Raw genomic sequence first — 19687 nt, forward strand, 5'->3', positions numbered from 1 at the left:
AACATATATATATATGTATATATTTTTAATGCTAGAAATTGAGTTAGGAAAGAAATTTAAACTTCAGTTTCCTGTCCTCCAATTACTTCATCAGGTTCCCTCTTTGTAAATAAAGATGTGTTATATACTTTGATGACATTTCAATATAAATAGAACATTTTTTTGTTGTATTTATATATAAACTTTACATATTCTTTATTTCCATATACCACTTAAAGTCCAAAATACCATTGGTATTTCCAGTTTTGTTACTTTGGTAGCCTTTGGGATCTGTGGTTACTCTCTTCTCCTTCTAAAAGCTATGGTAATTGATTAGGTCTTAATTTGTTCTGTAAAGATGTCCTCTAAACATTCAGAGTTCAGACTGAAATAGTGAACAAGCTAAAGACATAACTGAGTAAAGCAGTAGTGCAAAGCTTTGTGGAAATAAGTAAGCCAAAGATTAGATTTATTTTTGATAAACCTAAGATTGTTCTCTCCTTTCTCCAGACCACTAGATAAACATTTAAAAATACAGCTTCAATTTAATATTAGCCTAAAAATTGTTTTGAATCTAATGTTATGTTTGAAAGGCTTACAGATAACCCAGATCCCCTTACACATTTCTACCTATATCATGGTCTAAGGTAAGATTAGTTGCTAGTCATCAAGTCAGTCATCACGTGATCAGTTGGTTTTGCAGTCAGTCCTCCTTTCACAAAATAGAACTGCTTAATAACTTCACGGGGATTTTACTTTTTGGCTAATTAATGGTCCCTCATGGCATACTTAAACATTAATTTAGGGATTCAACAGAAATACAATTTTAAGGATGATTATAATTGTTTTGGTCATTGCTTTATTTTATGGAGCCCCCAGTGTATTAAAGTGCAGCATACTCGGAGTATAGAAATGGCAGTCTGGAGCAGGAAAGAACTGCTGAATTTGGAGAAAAAAAAAAAAAACCCTGATGATTGGAAACTGAATAAACTATTGTATATTTCTTTGACATGCTGTTACTTTTTGTAGGACTGGATGAAAGGTCTGCAGGCATTTTGCAATTTACGGAAAAGTAGCCCAGGGACATCTAATAAACGCCTGCGTCAGGTGAAATTTAATTTTCTTTGATGTTGTCACGTTTCGCTTTATTACTTTGCTCTTTATTTCCATCAGAACTGTTTTGGGCTACATTTCAAACACTTCTGAGTTTTTTTTTTTAAATTAATTAATTATATTATGTTCATTTAGCCAACATATAGTACATCATTAGTTTTTGTACATATATACAATGGAATATTACTCAGCCATCAGAAGGAGTGAATATCCACCATTTGCATCGACATGGGTGGAACTGGAGGGGATTATGCTAAGTGAAATAAGTCAAGCAGAGAAAGTTATCATATGGTTTCACTCATATGTGGAACATAAGGAATAGCACTTCTGAGTTCTTAAGTTTATCTTTTCAGGCATTTTAAAGCCATGCTTCCACTTGGTTCAATAGCAGGAGAAATATTTATGAAAAAGAATGTTCTTTATATACCTGTTGGGTACTGAAGTCCATAATGCCATCTTTTGAAAACATACCAAGGATTTTTTTTCTTCTACTTAAAATAACAGTACCAAACCATCAACAACAGAAACCATTCTGTTAGGCGCTTTCATTTGTTTTTTTCTTGAAAGAATTATTTTGGCCTATTTCAAAAAAGTACAACTAAAGGTAATTATTGAAAAGATCATCTGACTTTAAGTATTAATCCAAATAAACTTTTCAGTTTTTCACTTTCTAGTAATTGCTTTGAAGTCTATTATGTAACTGTTATGTAGGTTCTTATTTGAACCTTAACATGTCATACATGTTCATTTCATAGAGTTAAGCTGGGCTTTCTCTTTCTTTCTAGGTATGTAAAGTCAATATACCCTCCATATCTTTGCTTTTTTTTAAAATCTGTATTGTTATCCCTAGATAGTTGGAAAAAGTTAAGTAATTTTAATATTCTTGGAGTTTTGAGGAACATTTAGTACAGTATTTATTGACCAAAGTGATTCTTATTTTATTCATGGAAATTTCCAATAAGCTTTGTGAATTTAATATATTGTTCTATTTTAAGTCGATAAGTGGTTAATATTTAGATGACGGTAAGTTATATTTCCTATAACCAAAAGTCTAACCCTTTCCTCAAGGACATTTAATTATATACATAATTGTTATGTTTTCAGATCATATTTAAACATTTTGTAAGCTATAAAAAATCAGACTTAGTTTTTGCAGATTGTCTTGTGTGAAACTTTAGCTATGAAGTTATCATTTTTAGCTGTAATACAACAGAATAAAAAAATGATTTCATAAAATCATAGCTAACATCTCTTGAGCCCTTTTGCAGGTACTCTCCTGTGTGCTTTTACATGTATTATTTCGAATCTTTACAACAACTTGCAGTGTAGACTTTATCCTAATTTTATATCTGAGGAGGTGAGGGTCAGAGAGGCTGACTTGTCCTACGCCACACAAGTAGTATGAGGCAAGAGGGAAAGAGAACCTGATGCTAGAAAGTGAATGATCTAAGTTTTGGCATCAAAACTGACAAATAACCTAGCTTCTTTGGATTTGTATCTTTTTCTGTAAAATGAGAAGGCAGAATCAGTGTTGTAAAAATATTTTCTAGCTGTGGACGTTTATAGATAAAGCTTCCAGATGAGCTTTATATAACCTACAGGATTTTGATTTGGGTGGGGACAGTTTTTTACTTACGTTAAAATGAAAAATCCTCTTCTCTATTTCCATTTTCGCTGAACTCTTTTTTAGTAAAAATGGTGCATTTCATTAAATTGCTACAAGAATGTAATTGGAGGAACTGCATTTTTTTTGGAAAGAATTATTTTAAATGCTTGAATGTTGTATTTTATATGTCACATAAAAAGGAAAATATAATTACAGGTCATAATGTCTTAAGAAAGGGGAAAAATAAGTCAGTTTTGGGTTTTTTATTTCTTAAATAGTAATTGCTTTTGAAACCTAATGCATAATTCTTGAAATCTGAGGAAACAATTTTTGTGTTTTCTTTAGGTCAGCAGTCTTGTTTTACACATTGAAGAAGCCCATAAACTCCCTGTAAAACATTTTACGAATCCATATTGTAACATCTACCTGAATAGCGTCCAGGTAGCAAAAACTCATGCAAGGGAAGGGCAAAACCCTGTATGGTCAGAAGAGTTTGTCTTCGAGTAAGTCTTATTTTATCATTACATTAAATTTTTTTCTTTTATCCTAGTGCATGTTTCTCTCTCTCTCTTTTTTTGTCTCTGTCTCTAAACTACCAGAACAAGGTGCCGAGTCCAGGCATTTTAGAAGTACTTACATTTTTTCCCCCTGCTTTTATTAGTGAAATGCTATGTCCTTGGTTTTTCATCTAGTTATTAATAGGAGTTAGTGTTACTGACAGGTTCAAAAACATTTACTAAGACACACATACAAAATGTTTACAACGGTTTCCAGGATTTACTTGAGGAGGTTGAAGATAGTAGGAAAAGTATGATTTGCTTGTCTACATTCCTGTATTCCAACTAATAACACGTTTTGAGTCCAGCATGCATTTTCAGATTGTTTAGTGGCAGAAATAAGGGACTTATTTGATCCTAGAAATAAAAGAATTAGAATTTGATGCTAGGATATTTTGTTAATTCTTTTTCTTTTTGCTCCTCTAGTGATCTTCCTCCTGACATCAACAGATTTGAGATAACTCTTAGTAATAAAACAAAGAAAAGCAAAGATCCTGATATCTGTAAGTTGATACAGAAATTTCTTTGTGAAGTAAAACATGTTTTGTATATTTTTTTAAATTCATAGTGAAATGTCTAAAAAAAGTTCAAATAGTATAATTTGACATAGTTTTTTTGTACTTCTAAAAGTTTTGATTGGTGAGGAAGAGTTTCTTTAATAAGAAAAAAGACCAAAATGGCAAAATTTTACATACTGTAAACTTAAGCCCTTGATATTAAAGTATCTTTCATCTCCCCTTCCCTCCCCAGTGGACAGGAACAAGAGAACAGTAAAAGTGGCCATCTTTCTGTGGTGCTTCCACTATCCCTTTTTTGTACTTTTTAGGTTTTTCCTGTTTTTGTATAGTTTTATATAAGTGGATAAAAGCACTCTATTAAAACTTTTTCTTTAAATTAGTCCACTGTTTATTCATTTCTGGTGAACCTTTTCCGTTCTTGTTCTCAGTAGCACACCTTCTCCCAGCCTGTTGCTGAAAAAGGTGGCAGTGGGATTTAGCAGTTCACATCAGAGTGAATTAGGTTAATACCTTCTTAAAAGGCTTAGGGAAAGAAGTGATATGCATTAAGATAGATCAAAGCCTGAATTTTCCTTACAAAATATTCTGTCATTTCTGTACTATTTAAATGTTTGACATTTTTTTAGTGGTTCCCCATTACTTTTAAGATAAAATCCAAACCCATCGTAAATACAGAAGAAAGGCCCTTTCCTGATCCACTCCTCCACCCTGTTGCTTTCATAGCGCATCTTTGGTGTATCCTCTCTCTAGATATACCAGCCTTCTTAGAGCTCTCAAGCAATCCGTGGATTTTAAAAGTGCCCGCCATACCTTCTTTGGACTGTGCTCTCTTTCTTTTTCTCTGCCTTTCTACTTAGCTACACCTCCACATCCTGTTAAATGTCAGCTTAAGGATTACCTGTTTGGAATGGATTTTTCCACGGGCTGAATTACATATTATTTCTCTGTACTTGGGTAGCATTAACCACTGTTAACAGCACTTACCACACTGTACCATGATTGATTTCTTGCCTTACTGTGACCTCCATGCAAGTCAGAGACCATGTCTTAATCACGTCTGTATCCCATGTCCCTGCCTACCACTCTGGCACAAAATAGGCACTGAGTAAATGAATAAAGTATCAAGTGTATCAAGTATTGAATTTGTGTTACTACTGAAAACTCCTTTAAAGCTTTTAACATTATAGAGAAGACAAAATGTCAGGAAAATTTACTGGTATGACGAATTATAGTGTATTCTTTTTAGACAGTAATCATTTGATGTTTTTCTATCAAAGTATTTATGCGCTGCCAGTTGAGCCGGTTACAGAAAGGGCATGCCACAGATGAATGGTTTTTGCTCAGCTCCCATATACCATTAAAAGGTATTGAACCAGGATCTCTGCGTGTCCGAGCACGATATTCTATGGAAAAAATCATGCCAGAAGAAGAGTACAGTGAATTTAAAGAGGTATTAAGTTATTTACCAGTCTATTTTTGATGGAATTAACATTAAACAAAAGATCTATTAAGTTAAACACAGTAATGTCATAGCTTAATGCACCAGTGGTGGGCGTAGAAGGTTGAAAAGCCTTGCAGTAGTATGATGTTGGTCTTAAGAGAGTATAAATATGTAGGCTATAAACTCATTCTATTTTTAATAAATGTATTCAATAGAACATATTTCTAAATAGAAGAACATAAGAGAATTCCTGTTCATCTCATTGAGAATGATTAATGCTGTGTACTTTCAGTAATCTTTCTTGATGTCATTTTTAGCTTATACTGCAAAAGGAGCTTCATGTAGTCTATGCTTTATCACATGTATGTGGACAGGACCGAACACTACTGGCTAGCATCCTACTAAAGATTTTTCTTCATGAAAAGCTTGAATCGTTGTTGTTATGTACACTAAATGACAGAGAAATAAGCATGGAAGGTAAAGTATCAATGTCTTGGTGTGATACTTTAAAAAAAAAAAATCTTGCAAATTAGGTTACTCTGTTTTTCCTTCATTAAAAATTAAAGGTGGGATGTCAGTTCTGATCCTTGTGCTGACTAACATTTGGCAGTTTCTGTCATGGTAAATTACTCCATTAGAAGCCATAAGAAACTGACTTCTTTATCCCTATCAATGGCTCATAGTGCTTGATTATTAAGAATAGTTTGGTGTACCTACCATATTCTATTTTACTAATTCATTGCACAAAAGTTAGGTGACAGCTACCTTTTATAGATAGGTAGTTCCCAGGCAATTGAGCTGGACACACAGTGTTTTGTAACAGTTTACAAATTTGTCACAGTTAACCCCTTTCCAGCTAGCACTTTGGCTTAGTAACAGTGCTTGCTTCTAGGTTCCCCAATAAACTATAAAAGCTAAAACTATTTCCTCCTAATCAGAGAAAATGTAAAAGACATGGATTTGTCAGGAAAGGTAAAGTGATGGTCCAGATGTTATACTGAGATTGTCTTTTTTTGGCAATATTTGTGTTTTTTAGGTCATTAATAGCCATTTTTTAAGGTAATAATTTATACTGGGATTTTGTGGTGGTGGTTTTTATTTTTTTTTCATTTTCTGCATTTAAAAAAATTGGACGTATAATTGATATACAATATGCTATTAGTTTCAGGTATGTATCACAGTGATTTGGTATTTTTATACATTACAGAATGATCCCCATGGTTTATACCACTACATTATATTCTTATTTGGAAATTAACTCAGAATTTCCAAAGTGTGGGCTCAGTGGATAGCAAAGCTGAATTCTGATCTTATTTTTGGCACTCACTGGCTCTTTGGTCTTAACAAGTCATATAACCATTTTAAGCTTTGTTTTTTCTTATGAATATGCCAGTGTCAACACCTCCTGTTGATCTAATGAATAAAGATCTTTGAAGAGATAAGTTTATAGAAATATAGGATGTCATTTATAATCAATACTTCAGTGCTGCATACAAATAAGCATACTTAAATGGCTGTAATGGTTGAGGGAAAAATGAATTCATTTAATTTCTAATCTGGTTTCACATTAGTACAATCCTTTATATAAATAATCTTTTAATATAAATATTTATGTAGATGAAGCCACTACTCTATTTCGAGCTACAACACTTGCAAGCACCTTGATGGAGCAGTATATGAAAGCCACTGCTACACAATTTGTTCATCATGCTTTGAAAGACTCTATTTTAAAGATAATGGAAAGCAAGCAGTCTTGCGAGGTACGAATTTCATGTTTTAAGTATTTCAGCAAGGAACATATTTTAATAGGTGATGCTTTATAGCTAATTACATTATAAGAAAAGTATATTAGCTTTCTAAAATTATTCATTAGGGCATTTACACGTTTTGTAATACATTTAGAAAAATGTTAGACAAAATAGACTTTTTAAAAAAAGATGTACTTTGAGATTAAAAACCTCAAATTGCACCAGAAATTAATGAAAGTACTTTCTCATTTATCCTACTGTACTAATGTTATGATAATGATACGGTATGCTGCTTTCAGAAAGTGTACATAACATAAATTGAAGTTTTTGTTAGAAACTTTGGTTGTATAACCAAGTTACAGTCTATGAAGCACTTCCTGATAATAGCCAGGGGTATCTTGAAGGTTTTGGGGGTAAAAAAGTACAACATAATCCATTCAAAAGCAAATAAAAACATCCTTTTAGGATTATTAAGGTTTCAGTGTAAATTCATAATAAACCATTAAGAGAAAGAGTGGAATCTCACATGGCTCTTCTCTCATTTTATTTTGAAGGTAGAGCAACTACAGAAGGAAGATATGAAATACATTTTTTAGATCTGATACAAAATTAATAAAACAAGGAATTGCTTTTGATATGTACACTGGGAGCTGTCAAATGTTAATTTTGCATTACAGTTGTCAGTTTTTACTAATTAACCTAAAGGGAAGAAATTGAGAATTTAGTGTTGAAAACCTGGGGTAATGCCATAGTTGGCCTAACTGAAAAGAATACAGAAACTAAGCAAGTCTGCAGAGAGTCTGTGGGTACTAGATCAGGCTAGAGAATTCAGACTTACACAGATGAATCTACTCCACTGATTCTAGATCAGAATTCTTAGATTTCGAGGTTCAGTGAACTTTGAGAAAGGTTCATTATTCTGTCTACAGCATTCAGAAAAGCCTTTCTATTTTAATCAGTGGGTTTTTTTTTTCAGATAAATACAATTAAAGATAGATTTTATAATACATGGTGACCATTATTCTCATTTAAATACTCCTAGTATATTTGTTATATTTGTGTATATGTGATCATTAAAGCTGGATTTTTGTCTTCTATTTTAAAAACAAAGTCTAATCCATTTTCTGTGGCTGTAAAAATCTATGGTAGAGCATGGTAAATGAATAAAAGAGAGCTTAAATTAACACTGGTATTAATCCCAGAGCAAATGAAATGTGCTGAATAATCACTGCTTATTGTACAGTTGAGTAATTGGAAATTAATGGTAAATGAGTTCCATAGAGCAAACTACTTAAAAATTCCCATTTATATCTACCCCCAAGACTAAAACAGATTGAAAAATGGAAAAAGAGAACCTTGAAAACAACTGTTTGATAACCTTGATTAATTTGCATTTATCATTGCCAAGATGCATTTATGTTAATTTATTCCTTCTCTTAGTTAAGTCCATCAAAGTTAGAAAAAAATGAAGATGTGAACACTAATTTAGCACACCTATTGAACATACTTTCAGAGCTTGTGGAGAAAATATTCATGGCTTCAGAAATACTTCCACCGTAAGTGGTGAAATTTTAATGTGACAAGAAATTGTGTATCTGCATTTTGAAAAATTTGTATTTCTAAAATGTGTAAGCTTTTCCACTGTCCTAATTTTACTCTGCAAAAGGGTTTTTCAATCTTCCAAAGTGAATTTTATTTAAGGCAAAAGAGTGACTTGAAGAAACCACAGTGGTATAATATTTACATTAAAATAAATACTAAATTATGTTTTTACACAGGCTAACATGTCTGGTTTATACAGTAACTTGGGTAATGAATAGAGACTTATAATCTCAGATTTGAGGAGATCATAAATATCTTGGTTAAATGTATACCAGACAGTTAGTACCTGCTTAACAGCTTTTAGTTTAAGTGAACTCACTTATTCGGGTAGAAGTTATCATAAGTCAAAATCCATCTCCCTGGAATCTGAGCTTAGTATTTCCTTTGTATCCTCATTCCAGTACTTTTTCTTCTTATTTTTCATTAATACAGAAGCATTGTAAAAATGGTAAGATTTCTACCAAAGTAAATGTAAAGAACTGACTAAATGAATTGATGATGAAAACTATTTGTTTTTCTTATCTCATGCCAAATGTGTCCTTCACTGCTTGTAGCAGAGTACTTTTTTGGGGGTCAGAGCCAGTTGCATTAAAATGTGTATTTGGCAAATTAAGCTTTTGGCTGCAACGAGATCAGCATTTTCTCTTGCTTTATGTATTGAGATGATTGTGTTGTTTTGGCAGGACACTGAGATATATTTATGGGTGTTTACAGAAATCTGTCCAGCACAAGTGGCCCACAAATACCACCATGAGAACAAGAGTTGTTAGGTAAGGCTCATCAGTCCACTTGTTAAATCACTGTGGATAGCGTGCACTGAGAGTCAAGTGGGTAACTGTGAAAATGTGAAGAGTAACAGTATATAATTCAAGACTTTTATGTCAGAACCCTGTTGAGTATTTTCTACTCAGATGGCTACTAAATGTTAACTTTACCGTATTTTTTTTGGAAGTTTACTAAGAGATATTTATCTACCTTGTGTGTTTCCTAAAAACCGGAGCACTCATGTATAATCAGTTAACTATTGGGAATTTTTATCTTATAGAAAGAATGAGGTTAAAAGTTACATAACCAGCAAAATCGGTAGCTAACTTTATATAGTACTCTTCATATACACAATACATTACCTACGTGCATATATGCATATACATCCATACAGAGAGAGAAAGAAGAGCGAAGGGGGGGAGAGTGGGAGGAGTGAAAGCGGAATTGATGTGCTGCTAAGAAGGAAGAGCAATAATTGACTGAGTGATGGATTTGTAGCAGTCTGGGACTCTGGGCTAATCTCCAGCCAGAGCCTCTAGTTCTGAAGCTGGGTTTCAGTGTGCTCGCTGTGCAGTAATTAGGAGGAATTGCTTTGGCAAGTCACAGAATGTTGTACCTTGTATACAGGTACCTTCATTATCACTGTTGTAACTTACTTTTCCAATGAGGAAGCAGATCTGTAGAGGTTAAAATTGTTTGCTTAAGGTTATATAGAAAGGTTGTGCTAAGGCAGAACTAAAGGCCAACCTTCTAAGATCCAGTCAGATCTCTAACACTTTTGTAGGCTTTTGTTAAAATACACCCCAACGTGCTGAAGACAACTGGAAATTCAGTGCAAAAGCATCAGAGAATATAGTGGTCTACTAATAATATTTTATGTAGAATACATACTGCCAGTCATGTTATATCCCATTAAAAAAAGTTAGACAACAACTAAAGACACTAATACCATACAATTAGTTGTGAAAAATGTGTGTCAATCCTGCCTGCAACCTAAGTTTTGGAAAGAGGCTTCTACTCTTTTTGTAGATAAAATTTCTCTTGGTTAGTAATGATAGAACATAAGTATTAAAGAACTGTAGATTCTATATTTCTTTGCTTTAGTAGTGACTCAGAGGAATTAGAATTAGCAGCCTAAGTTTCAGAAAGCACAGTTTTGTGTGTGATGTAAATTAAAGCCTCTGTAAACTGTTTCCAATGAGTATAACTGTTAATCAAACACAGCAGGAATTTCTGCTGTGTGAATTGTCTGACACTACAGGCTTTTTAAGGGGCATTTATGCCCAAGGTGATGATTTCTTTCCCTACTAGTAAGCTTTTAAATATATGTGTTAGGTACCTACTGTGCCTTTTAAATTTAAAATCACTTCTAAAAATTCACAGAAAGTAGATTTGCATACTGAAATTCTTTCATGATTAAGTGTTGGTAGGTTATATTTCAGATTCAAACATGTATCAAGATGTTTTCAAGCAAAATTTATGCAAGATTCTTCACAGATTAGTTTAAAAGAGATATTTAAAGAGCTGATAATTGTGTATTATGATTGCAATAAATGCTATATGAGAAGTAACAGTCATTTTCTAAGAGTCCAAAAAGTAGTAAACCATCATTAGGTTGGAAAGTAAATGATAAAAGTTGGTTTATCATCTCTGTAATGGAGAAGGTGAAAGGTGAGGTCTTTTCTTTTTTGCCATAAAATCTTTATAGCATTCAATTGTATACATTTTCATTTATCAAGAAGTCACTTTTCTCTAGTAGAATGGATTCTTATTTTTAGGATTCATCAGCAAAATCAGTATAATCAACTTAATTTATAACAGACTTTATTGGGCTATTTAAGGAATGAGAGAATGTGAGTTTTAGGACCATACAGGCCTGTGTCTCTATAAAAAGGTTTTTTTATACTCCTATAGTATTTCAGAAATTCTTAGTGTTCCTAAGGCTACGGCGTCCTCGAAATGAGTATATTAGAATAAAGAGTTGCCAAGACCGTAAATGTTACAGATATAATTTAAATCTTCCCAAAATAAACTGAAAATTCCAAATTTGGGAAAAGCAAGTAGCATACGAAGGAGATACATGTTCTTAAAGTAAGATACTTTAGCTTACTATTTTCTTGAAGCTGTGTTTGGGCTTCTTTACATCAGTTCAAAGTTCATGGTTCTACAAGTAGTAAAATTTTTGTTTATTATTTTTATGTGTAGTTTTCTAAAAAAAAAAATTTCCCTCCTATTCAGTGGTTTTGTTTTTCTTCGACTTATCTGTCCTGCCATCCTGAATCCACGGATGTTTAATATCATCTCAGGTAATCAATCAGCTTTCGATAAAGTTTTGGAATTAAATTAGAAAAAAATTTGGTATTATTTGGTAAGGTTATTTTTTTCTTTTACATCTGATTTTTTATTATCCAGTTCTAAGACTTGATATAAAACATTCCAAAGCACCTTTTTCTTCTTCCTTCCTTTTGCTACTTTACCTTCTCTTTCTATTTTGCTGCTTTTCTTTCCATCTAGTATCTGAAGCCTGAGGTGCATGATTAGACACATACCACTTTTCCCCCATCCCTACCTGTGTCTCAGAGTCTCATTATGATGACTTTTTTCAGTCTACAGCCTGGCTTTTTCAGTTCGGTAGAGGTTTCTGTGTGCTTTTAGCCCAGGCTAGACCCTGTCACTACCACTGCAAGTTGTATTTTAAGATCAAATTAAAATGATAACTACAGTTGGCAGTAGGTGCTCTGTGAATACTTAACTGTGGGCCATTAGAGATGGAGAGGGTTGTCACCAGTTAGATAATGTTAATTGGCCAGTTTAAACTCCAACAAACCAGATTTGGTTTTACTTATTGCCCATATGTCCATAAATTATGCAAGGACTTTCAGATGTCATAGGCATCTTTTAAAGAAAGAACAGTGATATTTGTGACTACACATGTAATAATGAGCCATTAACAGAAGGAACCTGAACCATTTTTCTTTTAATAATTAGAAGGTCAAAGTTGTATTTAAAAGTACTTTAGACTAAATCTTTTTACCTTATTATATATAGTTATAGTCATCACATCTCTGTCATTATCTTCTATTGGTACCAAAATGGTTAAATCTATGGTTCTATTAAGAATTAAGGGTTTAGAATTCTGCAGAGATTTGTTTATCTGAATGTTGGCCTCCGAACCACTAGGCAGTACTCATTTACAGTTCAGCAGCTTAAGATACACAGAGTACTGTCTAAAATTAGGCAGTCAGACAGACTTATCTATACATTTTTACTGTTAAATATGTAATAGCTGCATATGATTTTCATTTACACCCTACTATGCATATTCTATAGGGAACTGTTTCCTGACCAATCTTTATTCTATTTTATTCTATAATATTCTATTAAATTGTTTTTTTTCCCCTCAATATAAAGCATAAGCCCCAGACTTAATCACTTTAAAGTGATTTTTTGTAGTCATTGGAGGTTGGGAGTAGGGAATTGCTCAGATTGCAAACTACTAACCTGAGGGGGTTGAAATTAGCTTTGTGAACTGTCATGAAGCAGGTGTGTGGATTGACAGTCTTTTTAGCAATAAAGATAAAGCTTTAAGGTATTGTGAAATATCAACCAGTTGAGAATTGCTGAGTCTTGCAGCAGCACCCTTTTCACAAACTAGAAGTATTGATAAGTGTATTGAACTTTCCCCCTTTAACTCAAGTTTTCTTGAATTATACAGGTCATATCATTTCTAAGAATGTCAGTAGTTTTAGCAGTAAAGTGCTAACTTTAAACTGCTTTACCTGAGCCCAGTTCTCTCTTACAGATTCCCCGTCTCCTACTGCTGCAAGAACACTGATATTAGTGGCTAAATCTGTGCAGAACTTAGCAAATCTTGTGGAATTTGGAGCTAAGGTAAAAACATTTTGATACTTTAAATGTCGCTTATGAACGAAACCTTGAGATGATAAAACCATAGAATATTATAAAGTTTTCAGTAGTGTCTATTTCATAAACTATTTCATAGTTATATTTTTTGTTGGTATGTGTCTTTTAAAAATTTTTTAATTTTAATGAAATTTTTAAAACCAGTGTTTTAGCGAGTATAGAAAACTGTATTTTCTATTTCCAACATACTCAAATTGTACTTTTTTTTTTTTTTTTAAAGATTTTATTTATTAGAGAGAGAGAGCATGAGAGGGGGGAGGGGTCAGAGGGAGCAGCAGACTCTCCGCTGATCAGGGAGACTGATCCGGGACTTGATCCAGGGACTCCAGGATCGTGACCTGAGCCGAAGGCAGTCGCTTAACCAACTGAGCCACCCAGGCACCCCATCAAATTCTCCTACTCTTAAATATAAAAATTAGCAAGAATATTTTTAAATGTACTCGAGTCTGTTTTATTATTTATTTCACCATAAACATTTGCTGTAAATAACTTGGACAAGTTCTTAAAACACCCATATGTGATCCCACTGCCTAACAATAAGGATTGTTAATATTCTGGTAGTGATCGTACCGTGTTGCCTGATTTTGTCAATATTGAACAAACTTCTTGCCTGGAAACGTAACTATTTTATTATTCTTAACAATTATTATGTCATCATGTAGCTGTTAAGTACTCTTCTACTCAACATTTAGATGGCTGCCAACTTATCACTGTTAATAAATACTGCTATAACAAGTATCTATATACATTCCCTTTCAAAATTGCCCAGTTATTTCCTTAAACTAATTTGGAGGAAAATTCCTAAATAAGACTCTTGCTTCCCAGAGCCTTGCCAAAACTCAGTGAGTATTATTTTGTTTAATTTTTGCCAGCCTGCTAGGCATAATGTTTCTTTGATTTTTTGTGTCTGTTTCTTTGGAATTGATTGATGAGGTTTTTGTCATCTTTTATTTATTGACTTTAGAAGAGCTTGTGTTAATACTAAACATTTTCTGTTTTACAACATAGCACATTTTTAAATAGGCTTAATATTTTAGTATGAAGAGCAGTTTATAAGTATAGTATGGCTTAGCTTTTGAATTATCTGAATAGTGAGGCAGGTTGTGAGAAATACGTATTCCTGTTGCAGTCTTTAGCATACCGTATTTTAATTATATTTTCTGCTAGATTCTAACCTCTGGGTTGGGCCCATGTTTATTTTTGAATGAATTACAGCTGACCCTTGACACACAGGTTCAAACTGCACGGGTCCACTTACTCATGGTTTTTACACTGTTGTAAATGTATTTTCTCCTATGATTTTAATAATTTCTTTTCTCTAGCGTACTCTATTGTAATAATACAGAATAGAATACATGTAACATACAAAATATGTGTCATTCGACTGTTTGTTATCAGTAAGGCTTCTGGTCAACAGTAGGTTATCAGTAATGTTTTTGGGGAGTCAAGTTATTTATGGATTTTCAACCACTCATGGTTAGTGCTCTGGGTTTTCTTTTCATCCAGAATTTTACTCTTTCATGAAAATATTCCAGTTCTTCGGTATAGCTGTCTGCTTTTATTAGAAGGAAAATTATATGATTAAATTAATTCTTGTGAACATGCATTACTACTGATGGACATAATTAGATTTATAAGAATCCTTGCTACATATGTGGTGGTTATTGGTGTTTGTTTTTGATGCATATGGTAAATGTTTTGTTTTTATACTTTTAGGAGCCGTATATGGAAGGTGTCAATCCATTTATCAAAAGTAACAAACACCGTATGATCATGTTTTTAGATGAACTTGGGGTATGTATATAATTTTTCAAGTACTTTGAGACCTAAATTTAATATAGCTGAGAGTTAGCTCATTTAAGCAACAACTTAGATTTTTATCCAGAACTTTAAAACAAAACAAAAAAAATGGGCACCTGGGTGGCTCAGTTGGTTAAGCCTCCTTGACTCTTGATCTCAGGCTCGTGAATTCAGGCCCCGCACTGGGCTCAACTTAAGAAAAAAAAAAATGCCTATTTTTGTCTACCTTCCTAAACAAATTGATTATAAACATTTATTCTTACGCTAAATGGTTTATACCAAGTACTCACTATTGTGGCTTTTGTACTTCTTGTGTTATTTTTTAGTTTCTGTCTTGTTTTTCATTATCCTTTCAGCTGTTGCTGCTTTTACTTAGCTGCTAGTGTATGGGACTTGAAACAAGGTAGATGACCCAGATCTGACCAGGTTAAATAAGTAAATGGACTAGAGCGTGTTCTTGGGGCTTTACTAGGAATAAAATACACGGATTTAGTATTGTACTTCATTGAGTGGGACTACTGAGGTCTTATTTGGGCCTTTACAAATAAATTGTGATTATAAAATTAATAGAAATTGTATATATAAATAAAAAAAATTCCCTAAGATCCTATATTTCTTAGTAAAGTTGAATTTTCTTGCTGTAGATTTACAGATAATGGGTTAATTTAAAATATATTACTAATTCAGTTCATATATAAAAACAAAGGTTTATCAAAAAGGTTACCAGTTTAGCCAGGTGTATGGCATTAGGGAATGCTAGGGTAGGAGACTGAGGTGCCCATGTTCTGCCTTAATGTATTCAGATCCAGTTAAAACCACAACCACACCAGTGTGCAGTGAAACTAACCAGCACTTCCTGAGGGCCCCTACTTTGCTACCTCAGGGATAAAAACCATTGTGAAGGAAGTTATTTACAACATAGGTCCATACTTAGAATAAAAGTGAGAAATACAGGGGCAAATGCTAGATGTCCATGTTTCTTATATATGAACTCAGGGACGTTTAGGAGATAAAAATATTTACCACCAAAAAAACACAGTTGGGTCAGCGATTGAAAAAAATTTTTCTATAGTATTATTTAAAGAACTGTGAAAATCATCCAATATTTAAAGCTACCGAGCTTTAACTTAAGCTATTATTTCTAGGTTTTTAGATTCTTCAGATTCATGGTTAGGACTCCATTTATTTTCCATAGTCATGGCTATCTACAGTCCAGCTTTCTTATCACTTTCCTAGTTATGCTTCGCAATGTAGTCTTTAAAACTGCTTAGAATTCCCAGTATTCTACTACTCTTCCTGCCTCTTCATGTTCTTGTATTCCTTTACCACCTGTATAAATCAAATCCTTCTTTCAAGACTCGCTTCAAATATCTCCTTCAGAAGGGCTTTGATGAGCACTAAACCTATCTTTGATATCTGTGTTGCTATGATCAGTTTACCTCTGTCTTCTAGAGAGAGAGATTACAAGTTCTCTGAAGGCAAATACTATATAGTCTTTTATCTCTATAATCCTTCATTCACTGCATGAATAGATAACTGAGTTAATTAACAAGAATGAACTATGTTTCAGGTGTTTGTTCATACCATAGAAAACTGAGTGTTTTGCAGGTTTTAGGAATGTACAGCAAATTAATTCTCACCATTAGGGAGAAGAGTAGATTTATTCAACACTACCAGCAGTCTGAGTCCATGCTGAATTTTATTCTGAGGCTCAAACTAATATTAGTGTTTACTGCTAATAAAGTACAAAGTTTATTTAATGAACCTTACCTGAAGATACCATAATTAACACTGATCATTTCCACACATTACCAAGTGTTTTGGACATAGTCCACAGATAATTATAAGCCTGACAGGTTCTCCTCACATTTCCATAGTGTAACTTTTATGTATACTGATAAATTTGGACAAACTGTAGCAGCTAAATAATGAAACTGCATCTGAGAGAGTGGAAGAATTTTAAGTTTAGCTTGCATTTAATCCAGATTAGCAGTTACACTGTTTTGTTTTTTCTTTTTTTGGTCTATGTGCCAGATCAAAAAAACCCAAAACTCTTAAGAATTTAGGAAGCCCACTTATTTAGAGTAGTAGTAATACTGTACAGTATTCTGCCATGCTTTCTTAGAAAATTGGAACCTGGATTTGATGTGAATACTGAGAGGTCACAGAACCTTTGTTTTACCAGAAATAAATAGCACTGAATGATACATAGCATCTTAGACTCTTAAGAGAAATTTAAGAGATTATGGTAAGAATTCTGTTTGCTATAAGCAATTAGGATATTTTCAGAAGTGAGTATAAAGATTGTATTTCTAAATGTGGTTTTATTCTCTTAAAGAATGTACCTGAACTTCCGGACACTACAGAGCATTCTAGAACTGACCTGTCCCGTGATTTAGCAGCACTGCATGAGATTTGTGTGGCCCATTCAGATGAACTGCGAACGCTCAGCAATGAACGTGGTGCGCAGCAGGTAGGTTTTTGCCAGCCTTCATTAACAGTGATGTTTGATTAGCACTTAAGCAGACTGTCAGCATGAGACTCTGAGAGGTAACTAGCTGAATTATGGTCAACATTGTTATTTTATCAGTTATATTTTTAAGAATCTGAATCCTCCTCCCCAAAGATCTCGGCAGAGAAATAATGGACCCAGACTGAAATTATGTATGTTTGACACTGCACACTGAAAAAACGGTGGTGTTACACACTTCAGTGATGTGTGAAAATGGCAACTGAATTATGAAGTCAGTAGTGATGTGGCTTATCTGACGTACGCAGCACATGGCCAAGTGACTTGCAAACTCCAGATTCAGAGATTCTGGAGTGTGGCCTTGAAAACTGTCATTTCTGATAAGCTTCTCCTGAATACGGTCACTGTACTGGCCAACCATGTGGCAAGGGCCTTGTAGAAGAGATGAAAATTAAAGCATTGTGTTTATGGATTCTGAGTTTTCTTCAACCAGAGATTCTAAAACCCTCAAGTTTAGATAACCTTCTGGCTCATTAAGCTTCCAATCACTTTAATCACTTCTTTAGCAGCTTAGGCAGAGTATATGTAATGCCTTCCAGCTACACTGGGACTGAGTTTATGATGATTTGCCTTAAATTAAAAATAAAATTCTTATTGGAGAATTTGGCCTAATTAATTTTAGGCCCAGTGTAGTCCTATTTCTTCCATGATACTTGATAGTGTTCACTGGGCTGCAAGCTGATTGCTCTTCAGTGACCTTACGGGGCTATAAGTAGATACGGAAATGGCAAATAAATGAAATACTATTTAGTGTACAAAAACTGTATCTTGACCAAAAATGCTGAGTCAAGGACTGAATAGAAACGTTCACAATTTTATGCTTTGAGTACAATGGTTAGTAGTATTTTATGAATTCCTTTGAATTGATGTGGCTTTTTACAAAATCCAGGGTTCCTGAAGTTTCTGACCAAACTTTCATTCATTTATTAATTATTTTCATAACTTTCTCCTTGTTTAGCATGTACTGAAAAAGCTTCTGGCTATAACAGAACTGCTTCAACAAAAACAAAACCAGTATACAAAAACTAACGATGTCAGGTAGCAGCCTTCGCCCAGGTGTCCTGCTTGGATTCAGCATGCCCAACACGGTAATTCATATCAGTATAATGTCTCCTTTGCTCTTGCCAAAAAATAGCACACCTTTCCACATTCCAGTGATGTGTGAGCTATGCAAACAAAATCCAAGATTCTGCTGGTGAGTAAATGTGCCAGCAGCTTTGTAAGCTATCTGTGCAGGAAATTTGCACTTTTTCCACATATGGAATCAATCTTTACCAACTTCTGACTGAGCCTTGGTGTACAGATCACGTTTCACACAACAAAATGTTATGACTGACTAAACCTTGAACTTGCAAAGTATATTTTCAATACATCCAATTGCCAAAGTTTTGCTGTCTTGGAAAAAGAACTATGGAATCAACTGACAAGAAAAAGGATTCTGTTGACAATTGAGTATAACTGGATTGCTGACTGTAACTTCCTCCTGATTAGGAATATGACCGTTTGACTGTTCAATGACTATTTGTATTTACAGTTTCCAGAGTCTGCCACTATAATAGGAACAATCTTTGCTGTATACTTTTTAAAAATACTGTGCTATTTCTCTTGCTGGAACTGTTGAAAGAAAATATATAGAATGGATCTATTGCTCATCAGCTTTATTTTTTAAACATACCACTTATTTTGTTGGAATTGTCAAAGACTGTATTTAGATCTCATGATGCTTTCGTTAAATGTTTACAACAGTAAATAGTATGAATTCAATAAATATTATTGGTCGTTGTACTGATCAATGCATGTTACCCATTCTATAGATTACCAATTTATTTTATGTGTCTAAAAATATCTGGAATGCTTTTGTTGAAAGTACTCATTTCCAAATTGATTTTTTTTTTACACAGCTATCCATCTTTGAACTTCTGACTACTTGTTCTATCTGCTGCATATTTAGTTTGTATAGTTTTATTTGCTTCTGTATATGTATTTTTGTGAGGTATTCACAAAGGTTTAAGTTAAAATAAAGCCAAGGGATATCTTGAATAATTGATTACTTACTTCTGTCTAAATACAGCTAAGCCTTCAATTTCATTATTTGGGGGTGGGG

At 33.5% G+C, this 19687-nt stretch overlaps 1 protein-coding gene across 1 annotated transcript in view; it reads left to right on the forward strand.

Annotated features, from left to right (window-relative positions):
• The window catches only part of RASA1 (RAS p21 protein activator 1), a 108128-nt gene extending 88512 nt beyond the window's left edge, over positions 1 to 19616 (forward strand). The window contains exons 13-25 of the mRNA XM_054512708.2: positions 1009 to 1086; positions 3044 to 3201; positions 3682 to 3758; positions 5051 to 5223; positions 5532 to 5691; positions 6832 to 6974; positions 8403 to 8518; positions 9248 to 9334; positions 11568 to 11635; positions 13132 to 13220; positions 14970 to 15047; positions 17392 to 17526; positions 18542 to 19616. Of these exons, the coding sequence (XP_054368683.1) occupies positions 1009 to 1086; positions 3044 to 3201; positions 3682 to 3758; positions 5051 to 5223; positions 5532 to 5691; positions 6832 to 6974; positions 8403 to 8518; positions 9248 to 9334; positions 11568 to 11635; positions 13132 to 13220; positions 14970 to 15047; positions 17392 to 17526; positions 18542 to 18625 (1446 nt within the window). The 3' untranslated portion in view covers positions 18626 to 19616. The remainder of the gene's footprint in view (positions 1 to 1008; positions 1087 to 3043; positions 3202 to 3681; positions 3759 to 5050; positions 5224 to 5531; positions 5692 to 6831; positions 6975 to 8402; positions 8519 to 9247; positions 9335 to 11567; positions 11636 to 13131; positions 13221 to 14969; positions 15048 to 17391; positions 17527 to 18541) is intronic.
• The last annotated feature ends 71 nt before the right edge of the window (positions 19617 to 19687 follow it).

The sequence above is a fragment of the Mirounga angustirostris genome, unplaced genomic scaffold (assembly GCF_029215605.1).
Source record: "Mirounga angustirostris isolate CCGP_5_RB_7025 unplaced genomic scaffold, mMirAng1.0.hap1 SCAF_7, whole genome shotgun sequence".
NCBI classification, from domain to species: Eukaryota; Metazoa; Chordata; class Mammalia; order Carnivora; family Phocidae; genus Mirounga; species Mirounga angustirostris.